The sequence below is a fragment of the Pristiophorus japonicus genome, chromosome 27, assembly GCF_044704955.1.
Source record: "Pristiophorus japonicus isolate sPriJap1 chromosome 27, sPriJap1.hap1, whole genome shotgun sequence".
Lineage (NCBI taxonomy): Eukaryota > Metazoa > Chordata > Chondrichthyes > Pristiophoridae > Pristiophorus > Pristiophorus japonicus.
This window is the reverse complement of record NC_092003.1, coordinates 2,079,179-2,102,686: the sequence shown is the minus strand read 5'-3', so window position 1 is coordinate 2,102,686 and position 23,508 is coordinate 2,079,179. Positions and strand designations below refer to the sequence as shown.

Here is a 23,508-nt window from a genome sequence, read left to right as displayed (position 1 = left end):
TCAGTGGGCCCCACCAGAATGATGCGGGACTCCTCTGGGCTGAGGTGCTGCAGACAGAGGCCGTCGCTCTCTGGGGGAACGGGGGATTGTGTTACTCTGGCCAGCTATCACTTGTTACAGATCCATAGAATAATACAGCACAGGAGCCCACTCGGCCTGTCGTGCTTGTGCCGGCTGTTTGGTACAGCATTCCAATTTCTCCTGTTCAAGTATTTATCTAATTACATTTTTGAAAGTACCTGTCGCATCTCCTTCCACCACCCCTTCGGCCCCCGGGGATCGCGTGCGAACGTCTGAGTATTATGTTCCTGCTTTCTGTTTCCTTTTCTCTATTAAGCTATTAACAGCAGGCCTGTTATCAGTATTCGGAGAGAGAGAGAAAGAGAGAGTGCGTGGTCCTTCAGTGGGGGTCTCTGTTTTGTGTCTTTTGCTTCAATATATAAAGTTATTGTATTACAATTTTTCTATCCAAATAAAATTGTGCTCACATGGAATGATTCTGCCGCGTTGCTCTGCTTTGCACAGGATCCTCAGTGCACTGGCCGAGCTAACTCCTCGAGGGCAAGATAACCATCATCATCATAGGCAGTCCCTCGGGATCGAGGAAGACTTGCTTCCACTCTGAGTTCTTGGGTGACTGAACAGTCCAATACGGGAATTACAGTCTGTCACAGGTGGGACAGACAGCGGTTGAGGGAAGGGGAGGGTGGGACTGGTTTGCCGCATGCTCCTTCCGCTGCCTGCGCTTGGTTTCTGCACGCTCTCGGCGACGAGACTCGAGGTGCTCAGCGCCCTCCCGGATGCACTTCCTCCACTTAGGGCGGACTGGTCTTTGGGCCCAGGGACTCCCAGGTGTCGGTGGGGATGTTGCACTTTATCAGGGAGGCTTTGAGGGTTTTCTTGAACCATTTCCTCTGCCCACCTGGAGCTCGCTTGCCGTGTAGAGCGCTTGCTTTGGGAGTCTCGTGTCGGGGGGACATGCGAACAATGTGGCCCTGCCCAGCGGAGCTGGTCGAGTGTGGGTCAGTGCTTCGATGCTGGGGATGTTAGCCTGGTCGAGGACGCTAACGTTGGTGTGTCTGTCCTCCCGGGGGATTTGCAGGATCTTGCGGAGACATCGTTGGTGGTATTTCTCCAGCGACTTGAGGTGTCTACTGTACATGGTCCATGTCTCTGAGCCATACAGGAGGGTGGGTATCACTACAGCCCTGTAGACCATGAGCTTGGTGGCAGCTTTGAGTAACCCCTCACCGGTCAACACAAGGTGGGGACAGTGGGTTATTGTCTTGTTTCCTCGATTCATGGAATGGTTGCAGCAGGGTCTCTGCCACTTTCAATCCCCGCTCCCATTAATTTCCAGATATTTCGGGATACTGGTAGTAACGGATGTTGGACTTCGGGAGTGAAATTGGGAAACACTTCTACACACACAGGGTGGGAGAAGTTTGGAACTCAATTCCGCAAACGGCAATCGATGCTGTGTCAATTGTTTGTTGGAAGTCTGAGATTGGTAGCTTTCTGTTCAAGGGTTTTAAGGGATTTGGGATGAAGGCGGGTCTATGGAGTTGGGTCGCAGATCGGCATTGTTCTCACTGAATGGAGGAAGGGGCTCGAGGGGCTAATTGGCCGCCTCCCTGTTCCTGTGTTCTCGTTCAGTGCGTTGTATGCTTGTCCCCATTCCCTCAATGGGGACCGAGCCCTGTATTGGGGGGAGAAGGAGCTCTGGGATTGGCTGTATTGAGAGAAGGAGTTCTGGGATTGGCTGTATTAGGGGGAGAAGAAGCCCTGGCATTGGCTGTAATGGGGAGGAGGAGCGTTGGGATTGGTTGGTGGGAGCAGCAGCCCTGTGGTTGGCTGTCTCAATGGAGGCGTAGCCTCCCGCCCGGGTCACGTGCTTTCCCCCCCCCCTCGGATCTGAGCCGCTGCCATGTTGGTTAGACCGCCTCACCGGCTCCGGCGGCTTCCTCGCGCTTCACACGGCCGCCGTTTGACAGGCGGGTGAGTTAGCGGGGCGGGGGGGCGATGGCGATGGACGGTCCTGACTGGCGGCGCTGAGAGCTGTGGAGAATGGCGGAGGCGGGAAAGGGCCGGCGCGCTCGGCGGCCGCATGCTGCCGGCACCAGAGGATTTGGCGCCTGCGCGTTAGTGCCCGAACCGGCGGGGTGGGTGACGGGACTGCGCAGGCGCGACGACGAGCTCGGGACTACGCAGGCGTGACGGCGAGCTTGCGGCTGCGCGGGAGGAGGCGGGGCGGACCAACCGACGGCCCGCGAGCCCAGCATTCAAATCTCCCGCCACCCGAACTGGCTGTGCGCAAAATGGCGGCCGCGCGGCCCTCATTGCAACAGTGAGCGCCCTCCGGGGCCGGGCAGCGCTACGGGACGGCCCGGGGAGCGGGGTGGGGGAAACGGAGGGGAATAGGGGCTCGGGGGGGGGGGGGAAGAGGGGAATGGGGGCTCAGGGGGGGGAGAGAGGGGAATGGGGGGGGGGAGAGAGGGGAATGGGGGCTCGGGGGGTGGGGGGGAGAGGGGAATGGGGGCTCGGGGGGGGGAGAGGGGAATGGGGGCTCGGGGGGGGGAGAGGGGAATGGGGGCTCGGGGGGGGGGAGAGGGGAATGGGGGCTCGGGGGGGGGAGAGGGGAATAGGGGCTCGGGGGGGGGGAGAGGGGAATAGGGGCTCGGGGGGGAGAGGGGAATGGGGGCTCGGGGGGGTGGGGGGAAGAGAGGGGAATGGGGGCTCGCGTGGGGGGGGAAGAGAGGGGAATGGGGGCTTTTGAGGGGGGGGAAGAGGGGAATGGGGGTGGGGGGAAGAGAGTGGAATGGGGGCTTTTGAGGGGGGGGAGAGGGGAATGGGGGCTCGGGGGGGGGGAGAGAGGGGAATGGGGGCTCGCGTGGGGGGGAATGGGGGCTCGGGGGGGGGGGAAGAGAGGGGAATGGGGGCTCGGGGGGGTGGGGGGAAGAGAGGGGAATGGGGGCTTTTGAGGGGGGGGAGAGGGGAATGGGGGTGGGGGGAAGAGAGTGGAATGGGGGCTTTTGAGGGGGGGGAGAGGGGAATGGGGGCTCGGGGGGGGGGAGAGGGGAATGGGGGCTCGCGTGGGGGGGAATGGGGGCTCGGGGGGAAGAGAGGGGAATGGGGGCTCGGGGGGGGGAGAGAGGGGAATGGGGGCTCGCGTGGGGGGGAATGGGGGCTCGGGGGGGGGGGAAGAGAGGGGAATGGGGGCTCGGGGGGGGAGAGAGGGGAATGGGGGCTCGGGGGGGGGGGGAGAGAGGGAAATGGGGGCTCGGGGGGGGGAGAGAGGGGAATGGGGGCTCGGGGGGGGGGGAGAGAGGGAAATGGGGGCTCGGGGGGGGGGAAGAGAGGGGAATGGGGGCTCGGGGGGGGGGGAGAGGGGAATGGGGGCTCGGGGGTGGGGAGAGAGGGAAATGGGGGCTCGGGGGTGGGGAGAGAGGGGAATGGGGGGGAGAGAGGGGGCTCGGGGGTGGGGAGAGAGGGGAATGGGGGCTCGGGGGTGGGGAGAGAGGGGAATGGGGGCTCGGGGGTGGGGAGAGAGGGGAATGGGGGCTCGGGGGTGGAGGGGAGGGAAATGGGGGCTCGGGCGTGGGGAGAGAGGGGAATGGGGGCTCGGGGGGGAGAGAGAGGGGGGGGGGGAGAGAGGGGAATGGGGGCTCGCGGGGGGGGGGGGGAGAGGGGAATGGGTGCTCGGGGGGGGGGGAGAGGGGAATGGGGGCTCGGGGGAGGGGAATGGGGGCTCGGGGGGGGGGAGAGGGGAATGGGTGCTCGGGGGGGGGGGGGGAGAGAGGGGAATGGGGGCTCGGGGGAGGGGGGCAGACCCCTAGCCCTCACCCTCACCTGACTCCTGACTGCACATCACCATCTCACCAAGGCCTGTTTGAGTTGTTCCCTGTTCCACGCACCAGTCACCGTGGCTTCTCCCCTGAGTGAAAGGTGAGCCTTTAATGCAGGAGCCATTAGTTTGTTTTTGAAGGCGCAGATTTCCCGGGGAATGTGCTGAGGAAATGCAAAGTTATTTGTAAACACTGATTCTCCCTGAGATTAGAAACATAGAAAATAGGTGCAGGAGTAGGCCATTCGGCCCTTCGAGCCTGCACTGCATTCAATATGATCATGGCTGATCATGCAACTTCAGTACCCCATTCCTGCTTTCTCTCCATACCCGCTGATCCCTTTAGCCGTGCTGGCCACATCTTAACTTCCTTTGGAATATATCTGACGAATTGGACTCAACAACTTTCTGTGGCAGAGAATTACACAAGTTCACAACTCTGGGTGAAGAAGTTTCTCCTCATCTCAGTCCTAAATGGCCAACCCCTTATCCTTAGACTGTGACCCCCTGGTTCTGGACTTCCCCAACATCGGGAACATTCTTCCTGCATCTAACCTGTCCAGTCCCGTCAGAATTTTCTATATTTCTATGAGATCCCCTCTCATTCTTCTAAACTCCAATGAATACAGGGCCAGTTGATCCAGTCTCTCCTCATATGTCAGTCCTGCCATCCCGGGAATCAGTCTGGTGAACTCCCTCGATAGCAAGAAATGTCCTTCCTCAGATTAGGAGACCAAAACTGAACACAATATTCCAGGTGTGGCCTCACCAAGGCCCTGTACAACTGCAGTAAGACCTCCCTGCTCCTATACTCAAATCCCCTTGCTATGAAGGCCAACATGCCATTTGCTTTCTTTACTGCCTGCTGTACCTGCATGCCTGCCTTCAATGACTGATGTCCCATGACACCCAGGTCTCGTTGCACCTCCCCTTTTCCTAACCTGTCACCATTCAGATAATATTCTACCTTAGTGTTTTTGCCACCAAAGTGGATAACCTCACATTTATCCACATTATATTGCATCTGCCATGTATTTGCCCACTCACCTAACCTGTCCAAGTCCTCCTGCAGCCTTTTAGCATCCTCCTCGCAGCTCGCTTTGCCACCCCACCCAGCTTAGTGTCATCTGCAAACTTGGAGATATTACACTCAATTCCTTCATCTAAATCATTAATGTATATTGTAAATAGCTGGGGCCCCAGCACTGAGCCCTGCGGCACCCCACTAGTCACAGCCTGCCATTCTGAAAAGGACCCGTTTATTCCCACTCTCTGCTTCCTGTCTGCCAACCAGTTCTCTATCCACGTCAGTACATTACCCCCAATACCATGTGCTTTAATTTGACACACTAATTTCTTATGTGGGATCTTGTTAAAAGCCTTTTGAAAGTCTAAATCCACTGGCTCCCCCTTGTCCACTCTACTAGTTACATCGTCAAATAATTCCAGAAGATTTGTCAAGCACGATTTCCCTTTCATAAATCCATGCTGACTTGGACCGATCCTGTCACTGCTTTCCAAATGTGCTGCTATTACATCTTTGATAATTGATTCCAACATTTTCCCCATCACCGATGTCAGGGTGACCGGTCTATAATTCCCTGTTTTCTCTCTCCCTCCCTTTTTAAAAAGTAGTGTTACATTAGCTACTCTCCGGTCCATAGGAACTGATCCAGAGTCGATAGACTGTTGGAAAATGATCACCAATGCAACCACTATTTCTAGGGCCACTTCCTTAAGTACTCTGGGATGCAGACTATCAGGCCCTGGGGATTTATTGGCCTTCAATCCCATCAATTTCCCTAACACAATTTGCTGACTAATAAGGATATCCTTCAGTTCCTCCTACTCGCTAGACCCTTGTTCCCCTCGTATTTCCGGAAGGTTATTTGTGTGTGTGCCATTTCTTTGTTCCCCATTATAAATTCACCTGATTCTGACTGCAAGGGACCTACATTTATCTTCACTAATCTTTTTCTCTTCACGTATCTGTAGAAGCTTTTGCAGTCAATTTTTATGTTCCCTGCAAGCTTACTCTCATACTCTATTTCCCCCTAATTAAACCCTTTGTCCTCCTCTGCTGAATTCTAAATTTCTCCCAGTCCTCAGATTTGCTGCTTTTTTGGGCCAATTTATATGCCTTTTCCTTGGATTTAATACTATCACTAATTTCCCTTGTTAGCCACGGTTGAGCCACCTTCCCCGTTTTATTTTTACTCCAGACAGGGATGTACAATTGTTGAAGTTCATCCATGTGATCTTTAAATGTCTGCCATTGCCTATCCACCGTCAACCCTTTAAGTATTCCTCCTCCACAGTATTGCTACCAGTTTGGTTAGCCCACTCTATGGGCCCAAGTTTCCACACGATAAAAAAACGGGCGCCCCTCCGAGCTAATGTCCTTCTTTACTATTGCGTTAATCTCCTCTTTAACCAGTAACGCAACCCCACCTCCTTTTCCTTCCTGTCTGTCCTTCCTGATTATTGAATACCTCTGGATGTTGAGTTCCAGCCTTGGCTACTCTGGACCATGTCTCCGTTATCCCAATTACATCATATCTGTTAACAGATTTCTGTGCAGTCAATTCATCCACCTTATTACGAATGCACCTCGCATTGAGACTGAACCTTCAGGCTTGTTTTTTTAATACTCTTTGTCCTTTTAGAATTATGTTGTAATGTGGCTCTTTTTGATTTTTGCCCTTGATTTCTCTGCCCTCCAATCTTGCTTTTCTCCTTCCTACCTTTTGCTTCTGCCCCCTTTTTATTTCCCTCTGCCTCACAGCATAGATTCCCACCCCCCTGCCATTTTAGTTTAAACCCTCCCTAACAGCACTAGCAAACACTCCCCCTAGGACATCGGTTCCGATCCTGCCCAGGTGCAGACCGTCCAGTTTGTACTGGTCCCACCTCTCCCAGAACCGGTTCCAATATCCCAGCAATTTGAATTCCCTCCCCCTTGCACCATTCCTTAAGCCACGTATTCATCTGAGCTATCCTGCAATTCCTACTCTGACTAGCACGTGGCACTGGTAGCAATCCTGAGATTACTACCTTTGAGGTCCTACTTTTTAATTTAACTCCTAGCTCCCTAAATTCAGCTTGTAGGACCTCATCCAGTTTTTTTACCTATATCGTTGGTACCTATATGTACCATGACAACTGGCTGTTCACCTTCCCCCTCCAGAATGTGCTGCAGCCGCTCCAAGACATCCTTGATCCTTGCACCAGGGAGGCAACATACCATCCTGGAGTCTCATTTGCGGCCGCAGAAACGCCTATCTATTCCCCTTACAATAGAATCCCCTATTACTATAGCTCTCCCACTCTTTTTCCTGCCCTCCTGTGCAGCAGAGCCACCCATGGTGTCATGAACTTGGCTACTGCTGCCTTCCCCTGATGAGCCCATGGTGAATCTGTTTTGGAGGGAGATGACCGCAGTGGACCCCTGCACTACCTTCCACTGCTCTTCCTGGCTGTGTAACCTTTACCTGCAGTGTGACCAACTCACTAAACGTGCTATTGACGACATCCTCGGCATCATGGATGCTCCACAGTGAATCCATCTGCAGCTCCAGTGCCGTAATGCGGTCTGTCAGGAGCTGCAGCTGGATACACCTCCTACACATGTCGTTGTGTCCCTGATTTCCCACACAGCGCAGGAGGAGCATGACACGTGTCTGGGCTTTCCTGCCTTGACTTAATCCTTAAATTAACGTAATTGGTAACAGTGCCAAAGGTTTCTTACTGATAAGAAAAGAAAAAGATAAAGAAAAACTACTCACTAATCGACCAGCCAATCATTTACCCGCTTGGCTTTGACATCACACTCTGTTTCTTTCCACTTCTTTTTTGCCTTTTGAACCTGAACTGCTCTCCCTCTGTTGAGCTGCTCTCCTGACTGCTGTCCTTTTATGGTCTGGGTGGAACTGGGAATCAAAGTGCTGTACCCTCACTGGCCACTCGAGAACAGCGGTGAGCCTGGACCACAGCAGCAGCTGACAGCAATGGCCAGGTGAGTTGTACAACACCTTGCATTTATATAGCGCCTCACAGGAGAGTTAGCAGTTGACGCCGAGCCACAGACGAGGCGGAGAGGTTCAGGGAGGGAATTCCCTCCCGAGGGCCCAGGCAGCTGAAGGAGCCGCTGTCAACATTGGGGTGAAGGAAGAGGGGCATGCAAAAGAGGCCATGGTTGGAGGAGTGCCGAGATCTCGGAGGGTTGTGGTACCACAGGAGATTATAGAGATGGGAAGGGGCGAGGAGGCCACAGAGGGATTTGAACACCAGTAATAATTGTAAAGATGTGGTGTTTCCGGACCGGGAGTCATTGTAGGTCAGTGAGCACAGGGGGTGATGGGTGAGTGGCACTCGGTGCGAGTTAGGACACGGGGCAGTGAGCACAGGGAGTGATGGGTGAGTGGGACTGGGTGCGAGTTAGGACACGGGGACAGTGAGCACAGAGGGTGATCGGGACTCGGTGCGAGTTAGGACACGGAGCAGTGAGCACAGGGGGATGATGGGTGAGTGGGACTCGGTGCGAGTTAGGACACGGGGCAGTGAGCACAGGGGGTGATGGGTGAGTGGGACTCGGTGTGAGTTAGGACACAGGGCAGCGAGCACAGGGTGTGATGGGTGAGCGGGACTCTGTGAGTTAGGACACGGGGCAGTGAGCACAGGAGGTGATGGGTGAGTGGGACTTGGTGCGAGTTAGGACACGGGGCAGCAGAGTTGAAGTGAACCATTCTTGTTGAAGACAAATTATCAGCAGCTTAGAAACTTAATTGCATTGAAATTAGAAACAGCATCAACTGAGTACAAATCTGAGTGATTGTGTAAATATAATTACAATAAATACAGAGAAAATTAGGCCCCAGCTGGAGAATTGTGTCCAATTCTGGGTACCGCACTTTAGGGAGAATGTGAAGGCCCCAGAGAAGGTGTGGAGGGAGAACGGTCCCAGGGATGAGGGACTTCAGTGACGTGGGGAGTCTAGAGAAGCCGGGGTTGTTCTCCTTAGAGCAGAGAGGCTTAAGGGGAGATTTAACATAGGTGTGCAAAATTGTGAAGGATTTTGATAGAGAAGATAGAGAGAAACTGTTTGCAGTGGCAGGAGGGTCAGTAACTAGAGGGACACAGATTGACGATAATTAGCGAAAGAACCAGAGGGGAGATGATAATGTTTTTACACAGTAGGTTCTGATCTGGAACGCGCTGCCTGAAAGGGCGGTTGCGGGGAGGGGGGAGGCGGTGGAGCAGATTCAATATTAACTTTCAAAAGGGAATTGGATAAATACTTGAAAAGGTGAAATTTCCAGGGCTAGAGAGAAAGAGCAGGGGGAGTGGGACTAATGGGATAGATCTTTCACAGAGCCGGCACAGGCACGATGGGACGAATGGTCTTCTGTGCTGTAACACTCTGTAAGCAGGGAATGAATTTGACCCACCTTGCTCATCCATCTATCGACCTACACAAGCCCCTCCAGCAGCTAACTGTTTGAGGTTTTATTCTGTGAGCCAGAAGTCCAACCCAGGGAATCAGCATTCCATCTTGTGAAGTGCTTCCCGAGCTCTGTCCAAACCCACTGTGTTAACTTCTGCCTCCCTTTTCTCTCTCACTGGTTTCTCCCAGTGTCCTGCAGTTGTATTGTGAGTTAATGGTGCTCAGGATTCAGCTACCCTATTGCCGCTTGATCCTTCTATCTCTCCTTGTGCTGCACTGACGATACAAGGGTAGACTCGGTGTGAAGTGGTCTGGTTTCGGAAACTCCCCAACTGGAACTGTATCAGGGCCCCGGGAACCGTATCGAGGTCCCGCGCACCATATCGGGGCTGAAGGAAGGGGTCCCGTTTTCAGCATTGCAACAGGTCTGCACCTCAATTAATGGGGATAATTAAATTAAATTCTTTAATTCAATGAATGCAGAGAATGTCAATTTAGTAAGACATAGAACAGTACGTGGTTTCTGCACCAACCCAATACAGATTGTTACTCATCAACCAGTGGTTTCATTAATAACATCCTCAAGGTGCAAAATACTTTCAACGACGCACCGGCGCAGCAATAACACCAACCATAGCACCAATAGCACCACCAACAATAGTGCCAATTGGACCAAAAGCAGAGCCAGTAATAGCACCACCACCAGCAGCACTACCAGCAACAACAGCTTCAAGCATTTTCTCGACCTGTGGGAAGAGAGTGCATCAGTTAGAGACAGAAACAGACACCACAGTGAAGATGTTTCAGTGACTCTGAGATCCCAGCTGTAGATACTGTGCCGGGTCATTGATGGTATGAACTCTAGTGACCTTCCCAATGTGCCTTTGTATCCTCTTCCATTTAACATGTGCCTCGGTCTCCATTCCCATTCCATGGAATAACCAAGGAATTCTGGTCTAACCCCCCTCCCCCCCCCCCCCCCAGTACCGTTCCCCGACTCTCTCACTGACAAACCGATAGAATGCCCCATTCACCCCCACACACAACACCCTGTGTCAACGTGTCTCAGACACTTGGAGGGACACCTGCTGGTAGAGAGGCCAAAGCCACATCAGATCTCCCCAGTGTATCATTACCTGTTGGTCACGGGATGTACTCACCTGAAATGATACCTTTTTACCGTACCGAAGTCCATTGACAAAGTGCTCGCAGTTTGCTGTTGTTACTTTGTACTTCACTGTTTTTCCAACCCATTTTTTAGCTGCTCCTATAATCTGGTCAACAGGTAATGGGTCCCATTTCTCGTCAGAACTGTTGTTGATACGGTAGTCATCATTTCCAGCTACCTTAGAGAGAGGCTCTCTTTTAACCACAGCGATTAATGTAGCACTGGAAAATCGAAGGCTCAATTCTGCACTACCTCCACCTGGAAAATACATTAAAGGGACAGTTTATTGAGGCTGATCGAATAGCCAGGGTGGATACAGTTAAAGGGATGGAACCTGGTTTAGGTTACAGTTATTCAGGCTAATGGAATAAAATTAAAGGGATTGCTTTCTGGGGTTGATAAAAACCTGGTTGGAACCTGGCTTAGGTACAGTTAAAGGGAATGGGTAACTGAGGCTGATAAAATACCTCAGTTAGATACAACCTACAAATCTCTGCCACCGTTGAGAGTAACTGGCCCAAGGTGTTTCAGAGAGGAGTGAGGTGAGCAGCAGCGGTTGTAGAGTTTGGAGAACTGACCTTGGCTTTGGTCACCGAGGGTTTGAGACTGCTTTTGAGGTTTGGGAGAGAATGTCGGGCAGTGACAGAGCTAGGGTAGAGGAATGGAGGGGTCGAACTCCAGATTTGGCCGATTGGGCAGACTTAAGATTTATACCTGTATTCTGCCTTTAGAAAAGGACAAAAGCAAAATACTGCGGATGCTGGAAATCTGAAATAAAAACAGAAAATGCAGGAAATATTCAGCAGGTCGGGCAGCATCTGTGGAGAGAGAAACCGAGTTAATGTTTCAGCTCGATGACCCTTTGTCAGAATGGGAAAAGGTTAGAGATGTAACCGGTTTTAAGCAAGTACAGAGGTAGGGAAAGGGGGGAGGGGAGGAAAGAACAAAAGGGAAGGTCTGTGATAGGGGGGAGGCCGGAGAGGTAACATTAAAAGGGATGATGATGCAAGGCAAAAGGAGATGGTAATGGGGAAAGTAAAGAAACAAAAGGTGGGTGTAGAGGAGCTGAAAATAACTAAAGCAGAATCATTACCAACAACTGCTGTCCGATATAATAGGAGCAGTGGTTACCATGAATATGAAGGGACGTTGAATCGAAGTACAAAAGCGTGGTAGCTCTTACCTTCAGTTAAGTGGATGACCTCTCCATCTCCGACATAGATGGCCCAGTGTTGAAACCCAGATCGGAATATTTCGATCAAATCTCCAGGCTTTTCACGGTGGAGTGACTGGAAATGAGACGGATTTTACATGAGAAGTCAGTGTGGCCGTTTGAAAGTGTATTTATTTACAGTTCCTTGGGTTCTCGAGGTTAGGACACAGAATAGCTGAATGTGTGCTTCACCCCTTGACCTGCATGCTGTGTTGAAGAGGAGGCCAGGCATCTCCCCAAAGAGGAGTGAGGAAGCTGGGCAGAGAGTGACTCCAGGCCCTCCAGCAGCTGGTGGCAGAGGCCTGGGAGAAGGAGAATCACCAGCCTGCCTGTAACGTCTCGTGGATCAACAGATGGACACGCTGTTTGTGTTACCTGAGTTACACTGACTTCTCTCTAATCGAACAAGGTCATCCCGTTCTCATTTTCTATCTGTCTTTAGCAACATTTACAGGCGCATTTCTCAATGTTTCCAGAAACTGTCGATCTCTTCACAGAACCTTGGATTGTACCAGAACACTCGGCTCATCAGGTCTTCACTGGTGTTTTTATCCACACAGTCTGATCCCACTCTCCCCCTCACTCCCCGTACTCTTCAGTATCCCACCCAGTCTAATCCCACTCTCCCCCTCACTCCCTGCACCCTTTAAAATCCCACCCAGTCTAATCCCACTCTCCCCCTCACTCCCCGTACACTTCAATATCCCACCCAGTCTAATCCCACTCTCCCCCTCACTCCCTGCACCCTTTAATATCCCACCCAGTCTAATCCCACTCTCCCCCTCACTCCCCGTACACTTCAATATCCCACCCAGTCTAATCCCACTCTCCCCCTCACTCCTTGTACACTTCAATATCCCACCAGGTCTAATCCCACTCTCCCCCTCACTCCCTGCACCCTTTAATATCCCACCCAGTCTAATCCCACTCTCATCCTTACTCCCCGTACAGTTCAATATCCCACACAGTCTAATCCCACTTTCCCCCTCACTCCCTGTACTCTTCAGTATCCCACCCAGTCTAATCCCACTCTCCCCCTCCCTGTACACTTCTATATCCTACACAGTCTAATCCCACTCTCCCCCTCACTCACCGTACACTTCAATATGTGGCGGTGTGAGCTGTGAGGAGGACGCTAAGAGGCTGCAGGATGACTTGGACAGGTTAGGTGAGTGGGCAAATGCATGGCAGATGCAGGATAAAGTGGATAAATGTGAGGTTATCCATTTTGGGGGCAAAAACAGGAAGACAGAATATTATCTGAATGGTGGCAGATTAGGAAAAGGGGAGATGCAATGAGACCTGGGTGTCATGGTACATCAGTCATTGAAAGTTGGCATACAGGTACAGCAGGCGGTGAAGAAGGCAAATGGTATGTTGGCCTTCATAGGTAGGGGATTTGAGTATAGGAGCAGGGAGGTCTTACTGCAGTTGTACAGGGCCTTGGTGAGGCCTCACCTGCAATATTGTGTTCAGTTTTGGTCTCCTAATCGTGAGGAAGGACGTTCTTGCTATTGAGAGAGTGCAGCGAAGATTCACCAGACTGATTCCAGGGATGGCTGGACTGACATATGAGGAGAGACTGGATCGACGGAGCCTTTATTCACTGGAATTTAGAAGGATGAGAGGCAATCTCATAGAAACATATAAAATTCTGACGGGACCGGACAGGTTAGATGCGGGAAGAATGTTCCCAATGTTGGGGAAGTCCAGAACCAGGAAACACAGTCTAAGGATAAGGGGCAGGCCATTTAGGACTGAGATGAGGAGAAACTTCTTCACTCAGAGAGTTGTTAACCTGTGGAATTCCCGACCGCAGAGAGTTGTTGAGGCCAGTTCGTTGGATATATTCAAGAGGGAGTTAGATATGACCCTTACGGCTAAAGGGGATCAAGGGGTATGGAGAGAAAGCAGGAAAGGTGTACTGACGGAATGATCAGCCATGATCTTATCGAATGGTGGTGCAGGCTCAAAGGGCTGAATGGCCTACCTCTGCACCTATTTTCTATGTTTCTAATATCCCACCCAGCCTGATCCCACTCTCCCCCCTCACTCCCTGTACACTTCAATATCCCACCAGTCTAACCCACTCTCCTCACTCCTCACACCCTTTACGAACATAAGAAATAGGGGCAGGAGTAGGACATTCGGCCCCTCGAGCCTGCTCCACCATTCAATAAGATCATGGCTGATCTTCAACTCCACTTTCTTGTACTATCCCCATATCCCTTGATTCCCTTAATATTCTAAAATCTTTCAATCTCTGTCTTGAATATACTCAACGACTGAGCCTCCACAGCCTTCTGGGGCAGAGAATTCCAAAGATTCACCACCCTCTGAGTGAAGAAATTTCTTCTCATCTCAGTCCTAACTGGCCAATCCCTTATCCTGAGACTGTGACCCCTGGTTCTAGATTCTCCAGCCCGGGGGAAACACCCTCCCTGCATTTACCCTGTCAAGCTCTGTAAGAATTGTGTGTGTTTCATTGAGATCACTTCTCATTCTTCTAAACTCCAGAGAATATCGGCCCAGTCTGCTAAATCTCTCTTCATAGGACAATCCCTCCATCCAAGGAATCAGTCTAATAAAGGCCAACGTACCATTTGCTTTCCTAATTGCTTGCTGTACCTGCAGGTTAACTTTCAGTGATTGGTGTACAAGGACTCCCAGGTCCCTCTGAACATCGACATTTCCCAATCTCTCACCATTTAAAAAATACTCTGCTTTTCTATTTTCCCTCCCAAAGTGGATAACTTCACATGTGTATTCCATCTGCCATGTCCTTGCCCACTCACTTACTCTGTCTATATCCATTTAAAGCCTCTTTGCATCCTCCTCACAATTTAAATTACCACGTAGCTTTGTACATCAGCAAACTTGGATATATTACTTTTGGTCGCCTCATTCACTTTCCCGCTCACTCCCCACAGACTTTAATATCCCACCCAGTCTAATCCCACTCTCCCCTCACTCCCCGCACCCTTTAATATCCCACCCAGTCTAATCCCACTCTCCCCTCACTCCCCACACCCTTTAATATCTCACCCAGTCTAATCCCTCTCCCTCGTCACTCCGCCTAACACAGGGAGAGGAGAAATGTAAATATCCATTTTCTACCATTGACACAGGCTATCACAGGATTTTTCATAATGAGAGCTATATTTAAGATATGAGCCAATTTATTTTGATCAATTTCAGTGGCACTGTCTTTTTAACCTCTGTGTGAAACTGGTTGTTCTGTGGAGCTCTGCCCCGCTCCACAGACACGCTTCAGAATGTTAACAGTATTCGCCCTTTGCAGTCCTTCGTTTAGTAACATTAAAAGAAAGAAAGGACTCCCATTTATATCGTGCCTTTCACCATCTCGGGATGTTACTGGAGTGGGGCTTGAACCCCCAATCTGCTGACTCGGGGTGAGAGAGTTACCACAGAGCCACAGATGGGAGGTGTTTTGGGAGCTGCCTCAGTGACCTTCACCAGTCCTGCTGGTGATGAAGGAAGGAACCAGTGAGACAAAGGAGATAACCAATAGATAAGCACCAGAAATTTCAACATAGTAACAGGAGGAGGCCATTCAGCCCCTCGAGGCTGTTCCGATGGAGTTAAGATCTGTATCTTAACTCCATCTACCCACCTTGGTTCTGTAACCCTTAATCCTCTTACCCAACAAAAATCTATCAATTGACCCCCGGCCTCAGCAGCTTTTTGGGGGAGAGAGTTCCCGATTCCCACGGCCCTTTGTGTGAAGAAGTGCTCCCTGACATCACCCTGAACGGCCTGGCTCTAATGGTAAGGTGTCACCCCCTTGTTCTGGACTGACCCACCAGAGGGAATAGTCTCTCTCGCTCTCCCCCCATTGAACCCTTTAATCATCTTAAACACCTCGATTAGATCACCCCTTAATCTTCTAATCCCGAGGGAATACAAACCTCTTCTATGCCACCTGTATTCATAATTCAACCATTTTAGCCCCAGTATCATTCTGCTGAACTGAACGCAGTCACTCCACACGGGGTCTGACCAGAGCTTTATATAAACTGTAACATCGCTCCCACCGATTGTATTCCAGGCCCTGAGATAAAGGCCAACATTCCATTTGTCTCTTTAATTATTTTTTGACCCTGAGCGCTGGGTTTTAGTGATTTCTGTACTTGGAGCCCTAAATCTCTCTGCTCCCCCACAGTTCCGAACTTCTCGCCAGTTAGACCAGTGAAATCTTGTATTGATCTCGAACACTTTGAGGAAGTGACTGGGAGGGAGAGTGGAACCAGAAGAGGCAGTCCAGGAACCACAGAATGAGTTGGACAAGTTTTGTGAGTGAACAGAGTGATGGCGGAGGGAATTTAAGGCCAAGACGTGAAAAGTGCTGCCCAGAGGAAGGAGAAATAGCTGAGCAGCACGGCCCAGGATGAAGCTAAAAGATCTAGGAATCTCGGGAAACCCAAAGTCAAACCAAGGCAATAAATACAATCTAAATGGAAGTTCTAATATGCTTTATCTATTTCTGTTTAATAAAGGAATGCGATGTGGGATATTGCATTAGCGCTACTATTTATAGAGCTAAACACCCGGGCCGATATGGAGCAGGCATCGTTCACAGGAACACACACCTGAGTTGAGGTTAAAGTATTAGAACTGGTAAATATCAAAAAGGTTAAAAACAAACTTACATTTTGGCTACCCATTTTCAGCTCTTGATTCTGAACTGAGATCAAGATGGCAGTGATCGATCTCTCTCCCTCGGAGTTTCAGGACACGTGCAGACTGGAATCAAAACATGACGGAGCTTTCTTTTAAAAGTACTCAACTACTGTATTGTATGTTCTGTGCACTATTCCTTGTCGGGCTGTATATATATGCCGCCTAAGTTGACTAATCAGCTGTCACATATTTATGGTTTATTTCAGTTTCAATATGTCTCAGGTGCAAAGGTTCTTGGGACAGAGGCTTTGCCCAAACAGGATATTAGTCATTCATGGCCTACTGGGGGCTTCTCTTGTCTGACAACAGCAACTCCATCTTATCGGCGTGATGAGAAAGAAAGACAGAACTCCCATTCTACAGCTTTAGGATGTCCCAAAGCATTTTACAGCCAATGAAGTACTTTTGGAGTATAGTCACTGTTGTAATGTAGAAATCGTGGCAGCCATTTTGCACACAGCAAGCTCCCACAAACAGCAATGAGATGATGACCAGATCATCCGCTTTAGTGATGTTGGATGAGGGATAAATATTGGCCCCAGGACCCCGGGGTGAACTCGCCTGCTCTTCTTCCAATAGTGGCCGTGGGATCTGTTACAACCACCTTAAAGGGCAGACGGGGCCTCGGTTTAATGTCTTCTTTTTTTATTCATTCATAAGATGTGGGCTTTGTTGGCAAGGCTGGCATTTATTGCCCATCCCTAATTACCCCTTGGGAAGGTGGTGGTGAGCTGCCTTCTTGAACCGTTGCAGTCCGTGTGGTGAAGGTGCTCCCACAGTGCTGTTAGGGAGGGAGTTCCAGGATTGTGACCCTGCGACAATGAAGGAACGGCCGATATATTTCCAAGTCAGGATGGTGTGTGACTCGGAGGGGAACGTGGAGGTGATGGTGTTCCCATGCGCCTGCTGCCCTTGTCCTTCTAGGCGGTAGAGGTCGCGGGTTTGGGAGGTGCTGCCGAAGAAGCCTTGGTGAGTTGCTGCAGTGCATCTTGTAGATAGTACACACTGCAGCCACGGTGCGCCGGTGGTGGAGGGAGTGAATGTTGAAGGTGGTGAATGGGGTCCAAAACAAGTGGGCTACTTTGTCCTGGATGGTGTCAAGTTTTTTGTGTTTTGTTGGAGCTGCACTCATCCAGGCAAGTGGAGAGTATTCCATCACACTTCTTGTGCCTTGTAGATGGTGGAAAAGCTTTGTGGAGTCAGGAGGTGAGACACTTGCTGCAGAATACCCAGCCTCTGACCTGCTCATATAGCCACAGTATTTATGTGGCTGGTCCAGTTAAGTTTCTGGTCAATGGTGACCCCCGGGATGTTGATGGTGGGGGATTCGGCTATGGTAATGCAGTTGAATGTCAAGGGGCGGTGGTTAGACTCTCGCTTGTTGGAGATAGTCATTGTCTGTCATGTGTGTGGTGTGAATGTTACTTGCCACTTATCAGCCAAAGCTTGGTTGTTGCCCAGGTCTTGCTGCATGTGGGCACAGCCTGCTTCGCTATCTGAGGAGTTGTGAATGGAACTGAACACGTCATCAGCGAACATCCTCACTTCTGACCTAATGATGGAGGGAAGGCCATTGATGAAGCAGCTGAAGATGGTTGGGCCTAGGACACTGCCCTCAGCGATATCTTGGGGCTGAGATGATTGGCCTCCAACAACCACAGCCATCTTCCTTTGTGCTAGGTATGTCTCCAGCCATGGAGTGTTTTCCCTGATTCCCATTGACTTCAATTTTACTAGGGCCCCTTCATGCCACACTCGGTCAAATGCTGCCTTGATGTCAAGGGTAGTCACTCTCACCTCACCTCTGGTATTCAGCTCTTTTTGTACGGGGTATTTGTTTTACACTCTATCCTGATTCTTAGACCTCGGGACTTATAGGGAAAAGGACAACATGTGGCACAGGCTTAACCCAGTGTCAGTTTTATTACGCAATATCTAATTAAAACTACAGAACATACAATCGCCCTTCCAGGTTGTAGCTATTGTAGGTTTATGGTCGTTGGTTCCGTGACCGGTAGGTTCTTCTGGCCATTCTCTGCAGTTCAGTGATTGGCTGGTGATTAGTGAGTAGTTTTTCTTTTCCTTTTCTCTATCAGTTGGTAACCTTTAACATTGTTGGTGCCAAATTACGTTAATCTAGGGGTTAAGTCATGGCAGGAGAGCTCAGGCACGTGTTATGCTCCTCCTGTGCTATGGGAACTCAGGGACACTTCAAGCGTCCCTGATGACTACATATGCGGGAAGTGTATCCGCCTGCTGCACCTGACAGACCGCATTGCAGCACTGGAGCTGCGGGTGAATTTACTCTGGAGCATTCGCGATGCTGAGGATGTCGTGAATACATGTTTAGTGAGTTAGCCACACCGCAGGTAAAGGGTACACAGCCAGATAGGGGATGGGTGACCAACAGGAAGAGCAGTGGAAGGAAGGTAGTGCAGGGGTCCCTTGCGGTCATCCCTCTGCAAAACAGATACACCGCTTTGGGTACTGTTGAGGGGGATGACTCATCAGGGGAGAGCAGCAACAGCCAAGTTCATGGCATCGTGGGTGGCTCTGCTGCAAAGGAGGGCAGGAAAAAGAGTGGGAGAGCTATAGTGGTAGGGGATTCTATTGTAAGGGGAATAGATAGACGTTTCTGTGGCTGCAATTGAGACTCCAGGATGGTATGTTGCCTCGCTGGTGCAAGGGTCAAGAATGTCTCGGGTGCAGGACATTTTGAAAAGGGAGGGTGAACAGCCAGTTATCGTGGTGCGTATAGATACCAACGATATAGGTAAAAAAACGGGATAAGGTTCTAAAAGCTGAATTTAGGGAGCTGGGAGTTAAATTAAAAAGTAGGACCTCAAAGGTAGTAATCTCAGGATTGCTACCAGTGCCACGTGCTAGTCAGAGTAGGAATCGCAGGATAGCTCAGATGAATATGTGGCTTGAGGAGTGGTGCAGAAGGGAGGGATTCAAATTCCTGGGACATTGGAACCGGTTCTGGGGGAGGTTCTGGGGCAGGACCAGAACCAATGTCCTAGGGGAATGTTTGCTAATGCTGTTGGGGAGGGGTTAAACTAATATGGCAGGGGGATGGGAACCTATGCAGGGAGATGGGGGAAGTAAAATAGGGGCAGAAGCAAAAGATAGAAAGAAGAAAAGTAAAAGTGGAGGGCAGAGAAACCCAAGGCAAAAATCAAAAAGGGCGACATTGCAGCAAAATTCTAAAAGGGCAAAGTGTGTTAAAAAGACAAGCCTGAAAGCTCTGTGCCTCAATGCGCGGAGTATTCGTAATAAGGTGGACGAATTAACTGCACAGGCAGCAATTAATGAATATGATATAATTGGCATCACGGAGTCATGACTCCAGGGTGACCAAGGCTGGGAACTCAACATCCAGGGGTATTCAACATTCAGACAGGATAGACATAAAAGAAAAGGAGTGGGGTAGCGTTGCTGGTTAAAGAGGAAATTAACGCAATAGTAAGGAAGGACATTAGCTTGGATGATGTGGAATCTGTATGGGTAGAGCTGCAGAATACCAAAGGGCAGAAAACACCAAACGGTAGTAGTGAGGTTGGGGACAGCATCAAACAAGAACTTAGGGATGCTTGCAATAAAGGTACAGCAGATCTCATCCACTACTTTAATCGACATATAGATTGGGCTAACCAAACTGGTAGCACTATGATGGAGGAGGATTTCCTGGAGTGTATTAGGGATGGTTTTCTGGACCAATATGTCGAGGAACCAACTAGAGGGCTGGCCATCCTAGACTAGGTGATGTGTAATGAGAAAGGACTAATTAGCAATCTTGTTGTGCGAGGCCCTTTGGGGAAGAGTGACTATAATATGGTAGAATTCCTTATTAAGATGGAGAGTGACAGTTAATTCAGAGACTCGGGTCCTGAACTTAAGGAAAGGTAACTTTGATGGTATGAGATGTGAATTAGCTAGAATAGACTGGCAAATGATACTTAGAGGGTTGACGGTGGATAGGCAGTGGCAAACATTTAAAGATCACATGGATGAACTTCAACAATTGTACATCCCTGTCTGGAATAAAAATAAAACGGGGATGGTGGCTCAACCGTGGCTAACAAGGGAAATTAAGGATAATGTTAAATCCAAGGAAGAGGCATATAAATTGGCCAGAAAAAGCAGCAAACCTGAGGACTGGGAGAAATTTAGAATTCAGCAGAGGAGGACAAAGGGTTTAAATAGGTGGGGGGAAATAGAGTATGAGAGGAAGCTTGCAGGGAACATAAAAACTGACTGCAAAAGCTTCTATAGATATGTGAAGAGAAAAAGATTAGTGAAGACAAACATAGGTCCCTTGCAGTCAGATTCAGGTGAATGTATAATGGGCAACAAGGAAATGGCAGACCAGTTGAACAAATACTTTGGTACTGTCTTCACGAAGGAAGACACAAATAACCTTCCGGAAGTACTAGGGAACCGAGGGTCTAGTGAGAAGGAGGAACTGAAGGATATCTTTATTAGGCGGGAAATTGTGTTAGGAAAATTGATGGGATTGAAAGCCGATAAATCCCTGGGGCCTGATAGTCTGCATCCCAGAGTACTTAAGGAAGTGGCCCTAGAAATAGTGGATGCATTGGAGATCATTTTCCAATAGTCTATCGACTCTGGATCAGTTCCTATGGACTGGAGGGTAGCTAATGTAACACCACTTTTTAAAAAAGGAGGGAGAGAGAAAACGGGTAATTATAGACCGGTTAGCCTGACATCAATAGTGGGGAAAATGTTGGAATCAATTATTAAAGATGAAATAACAGCGCATTTAGAAAGCAGTGACAGGATCGGTCGAGTCAACATGGATTTATGAAATGGAAATCATGCTTGACAAATCTTCTGGAATTTTTTGAGGATGTAACTGGTAGAGTGGACAAGGGAGAACCAGTGGATGTGGTGTATTTGGACTTTCAAAAGGCTTTTGACAAGGTCCCACACAAGAGATTGGTGTGCAAAATTAAAGCACATGGCATTGGGGGTAATGTACTGACGTGGATAGAGAACTAGTTGGCAGACAGGAAGCAGAGAGTCGGGATAAACGGGTCCTTTTCAGAATGGCAGGCAGTGATTAGTGGGGTGCCGCAGGGCTCAGTGCTGGGACCTCAGCTATTTACAATATACATTAATGATTTAGACGAAGGAATTGAATGTAATATCTCCAAGTTTGCAAATGACACTAAACTGGGTGGCAGTGTGAGCTGCGAGGAGGACGCTAAGAAGCTGCAGGTTGACTTGGACAGGTTAGGTGAGTGGGCAAATACATGGCAGATGCAGTATAATGTGGATAAATGTGAGGTTATCCACTTTGGCGGCAAAAACACAGAATATTATCTGAATGGCGGCAGATTAGGAAAAAGGTAAGTGCAACGAGACCTGGGTGTCATGGTACATCAGTCATTGAAAGTTGGCATGCAGGTACAGCAGGCAGTGAAGAAGGCAAATGGCATGTTGGCCTTCATAGCTCGGGGTTTTGAGTATAAGAGCAAGGAGGAATTACTGCAGCTGTACAGGACCTTGGTGAGGCCTCACCTGGAATATTGTATTCCGTTTCGGTCTCCTAATCTGAGGAAGGACGTTCTTGCTTTTGAGGGAGTGCAGCGAAGGTTCACCAGACTGATTCCCGGGATGGCTGGACTGACATATGAGGAGAGACTGGATCAACTTGGCCTTTATTCACTGGAGTTTAGAAGGATGAGAGGGGATCTCATAGAAACATATAAAATTCTGACGGGACTGGACAGGTTAGATGCAGGAAGAATGTTCCCGATGTTGGAGAAGTCCAGAACCAGGGGTCACAGTCTAAGGATATGGGGTAAGCCATTTAGGACCGAGATGAGGAGAAACTTCTTCACTCAGAGAGTTGTTAACCTGTGGAATTCCCTACCGCAGAGAGTCCTTGATGCCAGTTCATTGGATATATTCAAGAGGGAGTTAGATATGGCCCTTACTGCTAAAGGGATCAAGGGGTATGGAGAGAAAGCAAGAATGGGGTACTGAGGCGAATGATCAGCCATGATCATATTGAATGGCGGTGCAGGCTCGAAGGGCCGAATGGCCTACCTCTGCACCTATTTTCTATGTTCCCTCCGCGTACGTTCCGTACCTAGCTGCGCTTCGGTACCACCCTTCCGTTTCCCACCGAACGATGATGGACGACTGGTAGGGTGTTTTTGAGCTGCTTCTAGCTCGCATATTTATATCCACGTTATGCCTGAACACCCACCACTGCGGTTCCTGATAATGTGTTTGCATGGATGCGTTGTTTTGTGGTGATCTTGGTTGATTGACTGCAATAATGGACTCGACTGTTCCCACTTTTCACACCGAGTCTACAAGGCACAAGATGCCTCCTCATTCCCCCAAAATGTGCACCTGATGTGATCCCTTTGTTGTCCAGTCTTCTTGCAGATTTGGTGTCTCCAGCGAGCTTTGTTCCCCCTGCATCCGCTCCCCCCCTCACTCTGGCCAATCAAGTTCAGGGCCTCATCAGTTAACTTATGAAAATGCAACAACTCCATTGTTGTTGTGCATAAAGTCAGTCTGGTCCCTGACCACAGAGTGTCCTTAAGTGGGGTGAGTCACCACCTACCACCAGGCTGGCGTCCTTTTTGCTCCGTTCAGTTCATTCCAAAGCTTATATTAAATCAATCACTTTTAGTTCATGGTCTCGTTCTGTGCTTTTTTGAAGATTTGTAACCTTACACTCCCTCCTTTTATGTCTCGTTAATATAAATCCAGAGACATTACTTGTGGATTTCTTCTTTTTCCATGAGCCATTTTTGGTTGTGGGTGTGCTGCAGTTTCAGTCAAAAACTCCAGATTACATTCCTTTTTACAACACAAACAGTACTTTTCCTGACAAACCTACGCTTTTTTACAACAAAAATGTTCGGCCTTGATCTGACTTCAGTTTTATATACAAACACTTTGGCCTTGGTTCATCTTAATAACCCTTCAAGATTACCTTCCTTTGTTTTCTGTTCTAATTTACAGGATAAGATAAATAGGTACAACACTATCACTAGCTGTAAAATGACTAGTGCATGTGATACGACTCGAACCCAGGGGGGGATCTCAATATTGAGTCCCATTGTGGAGGGGCCATCATTTCCTCAATTTCCTCC

General features: G+C 49.5%; 2 protein-coding genes across 11 annotated transcripts in view; one reads left to right on the top strand and one right to left on the bottom strand.

Annotated features, from left to right (window-relative positions):
• The first annotated feature begins 6,687 nt into the window (after positions 1-6,687).
• The window catches only part of LOC139239404 (putative uncharacterized protein DDB_G0285119), a 174,810-nt gene continuing 157,989 nt past the window's right edge, over positions 6,688-23,508 (top strand). For all 10 annotated transcript variants that reach the window (XR_011588639.1, XR_011588641.1, XR_011588642.1 and 7 more), the window contains exon 1: positions 6,688-7,859. The gene's annotated coding sequence lies outside the window, so the exon portion shown is untranslated. The remainder of the gene's footprint in view (positions 7,860-23,508) is intronic.
• On the bottom strand, positions 9,887-17,908 carry LOC139239320 (phospholipase A and acyltransferase 3-like). The gene is made up of 4 exons (XM_070867991.1): positions 17,795-17,908; positions 11,639-11,744; positions 10,448-10,713; positions 9,887-10,033 (listed from the first exon to the last, which is right to left on the bottom strand). The coding sequence occupies exons 1-4, from the start codon at positions 17,906-17,908 to the stop codon at positions 9,887-9,889; spliced, it is 633 nt and encodes a 210-aa protein (XP_070724092.1).

Coding starts and splice junctions, on each gene's coding strand:
- LOC139239320 (XM_070867991.1), bottom strand. CDS start 17,908: ATGTTCGCTGATGACGTGTTCAGTTCCATTCACAACTCCTCAGATAGC. Junction 11,745..17,794: donor CTTTGGCTGATAAGTGGCAA/GTAACATTCACA, acceptor TCTCATTTCCAG/TCACTCCACCGTGAAAAGCC. Junction 10,034..10,447: donor GTAAAAAGGTATCATTTCAG/GTGAGTACATCC, acceptor CTCTTCCCACAG/GTCGAGAAAATGCTTGAAGC.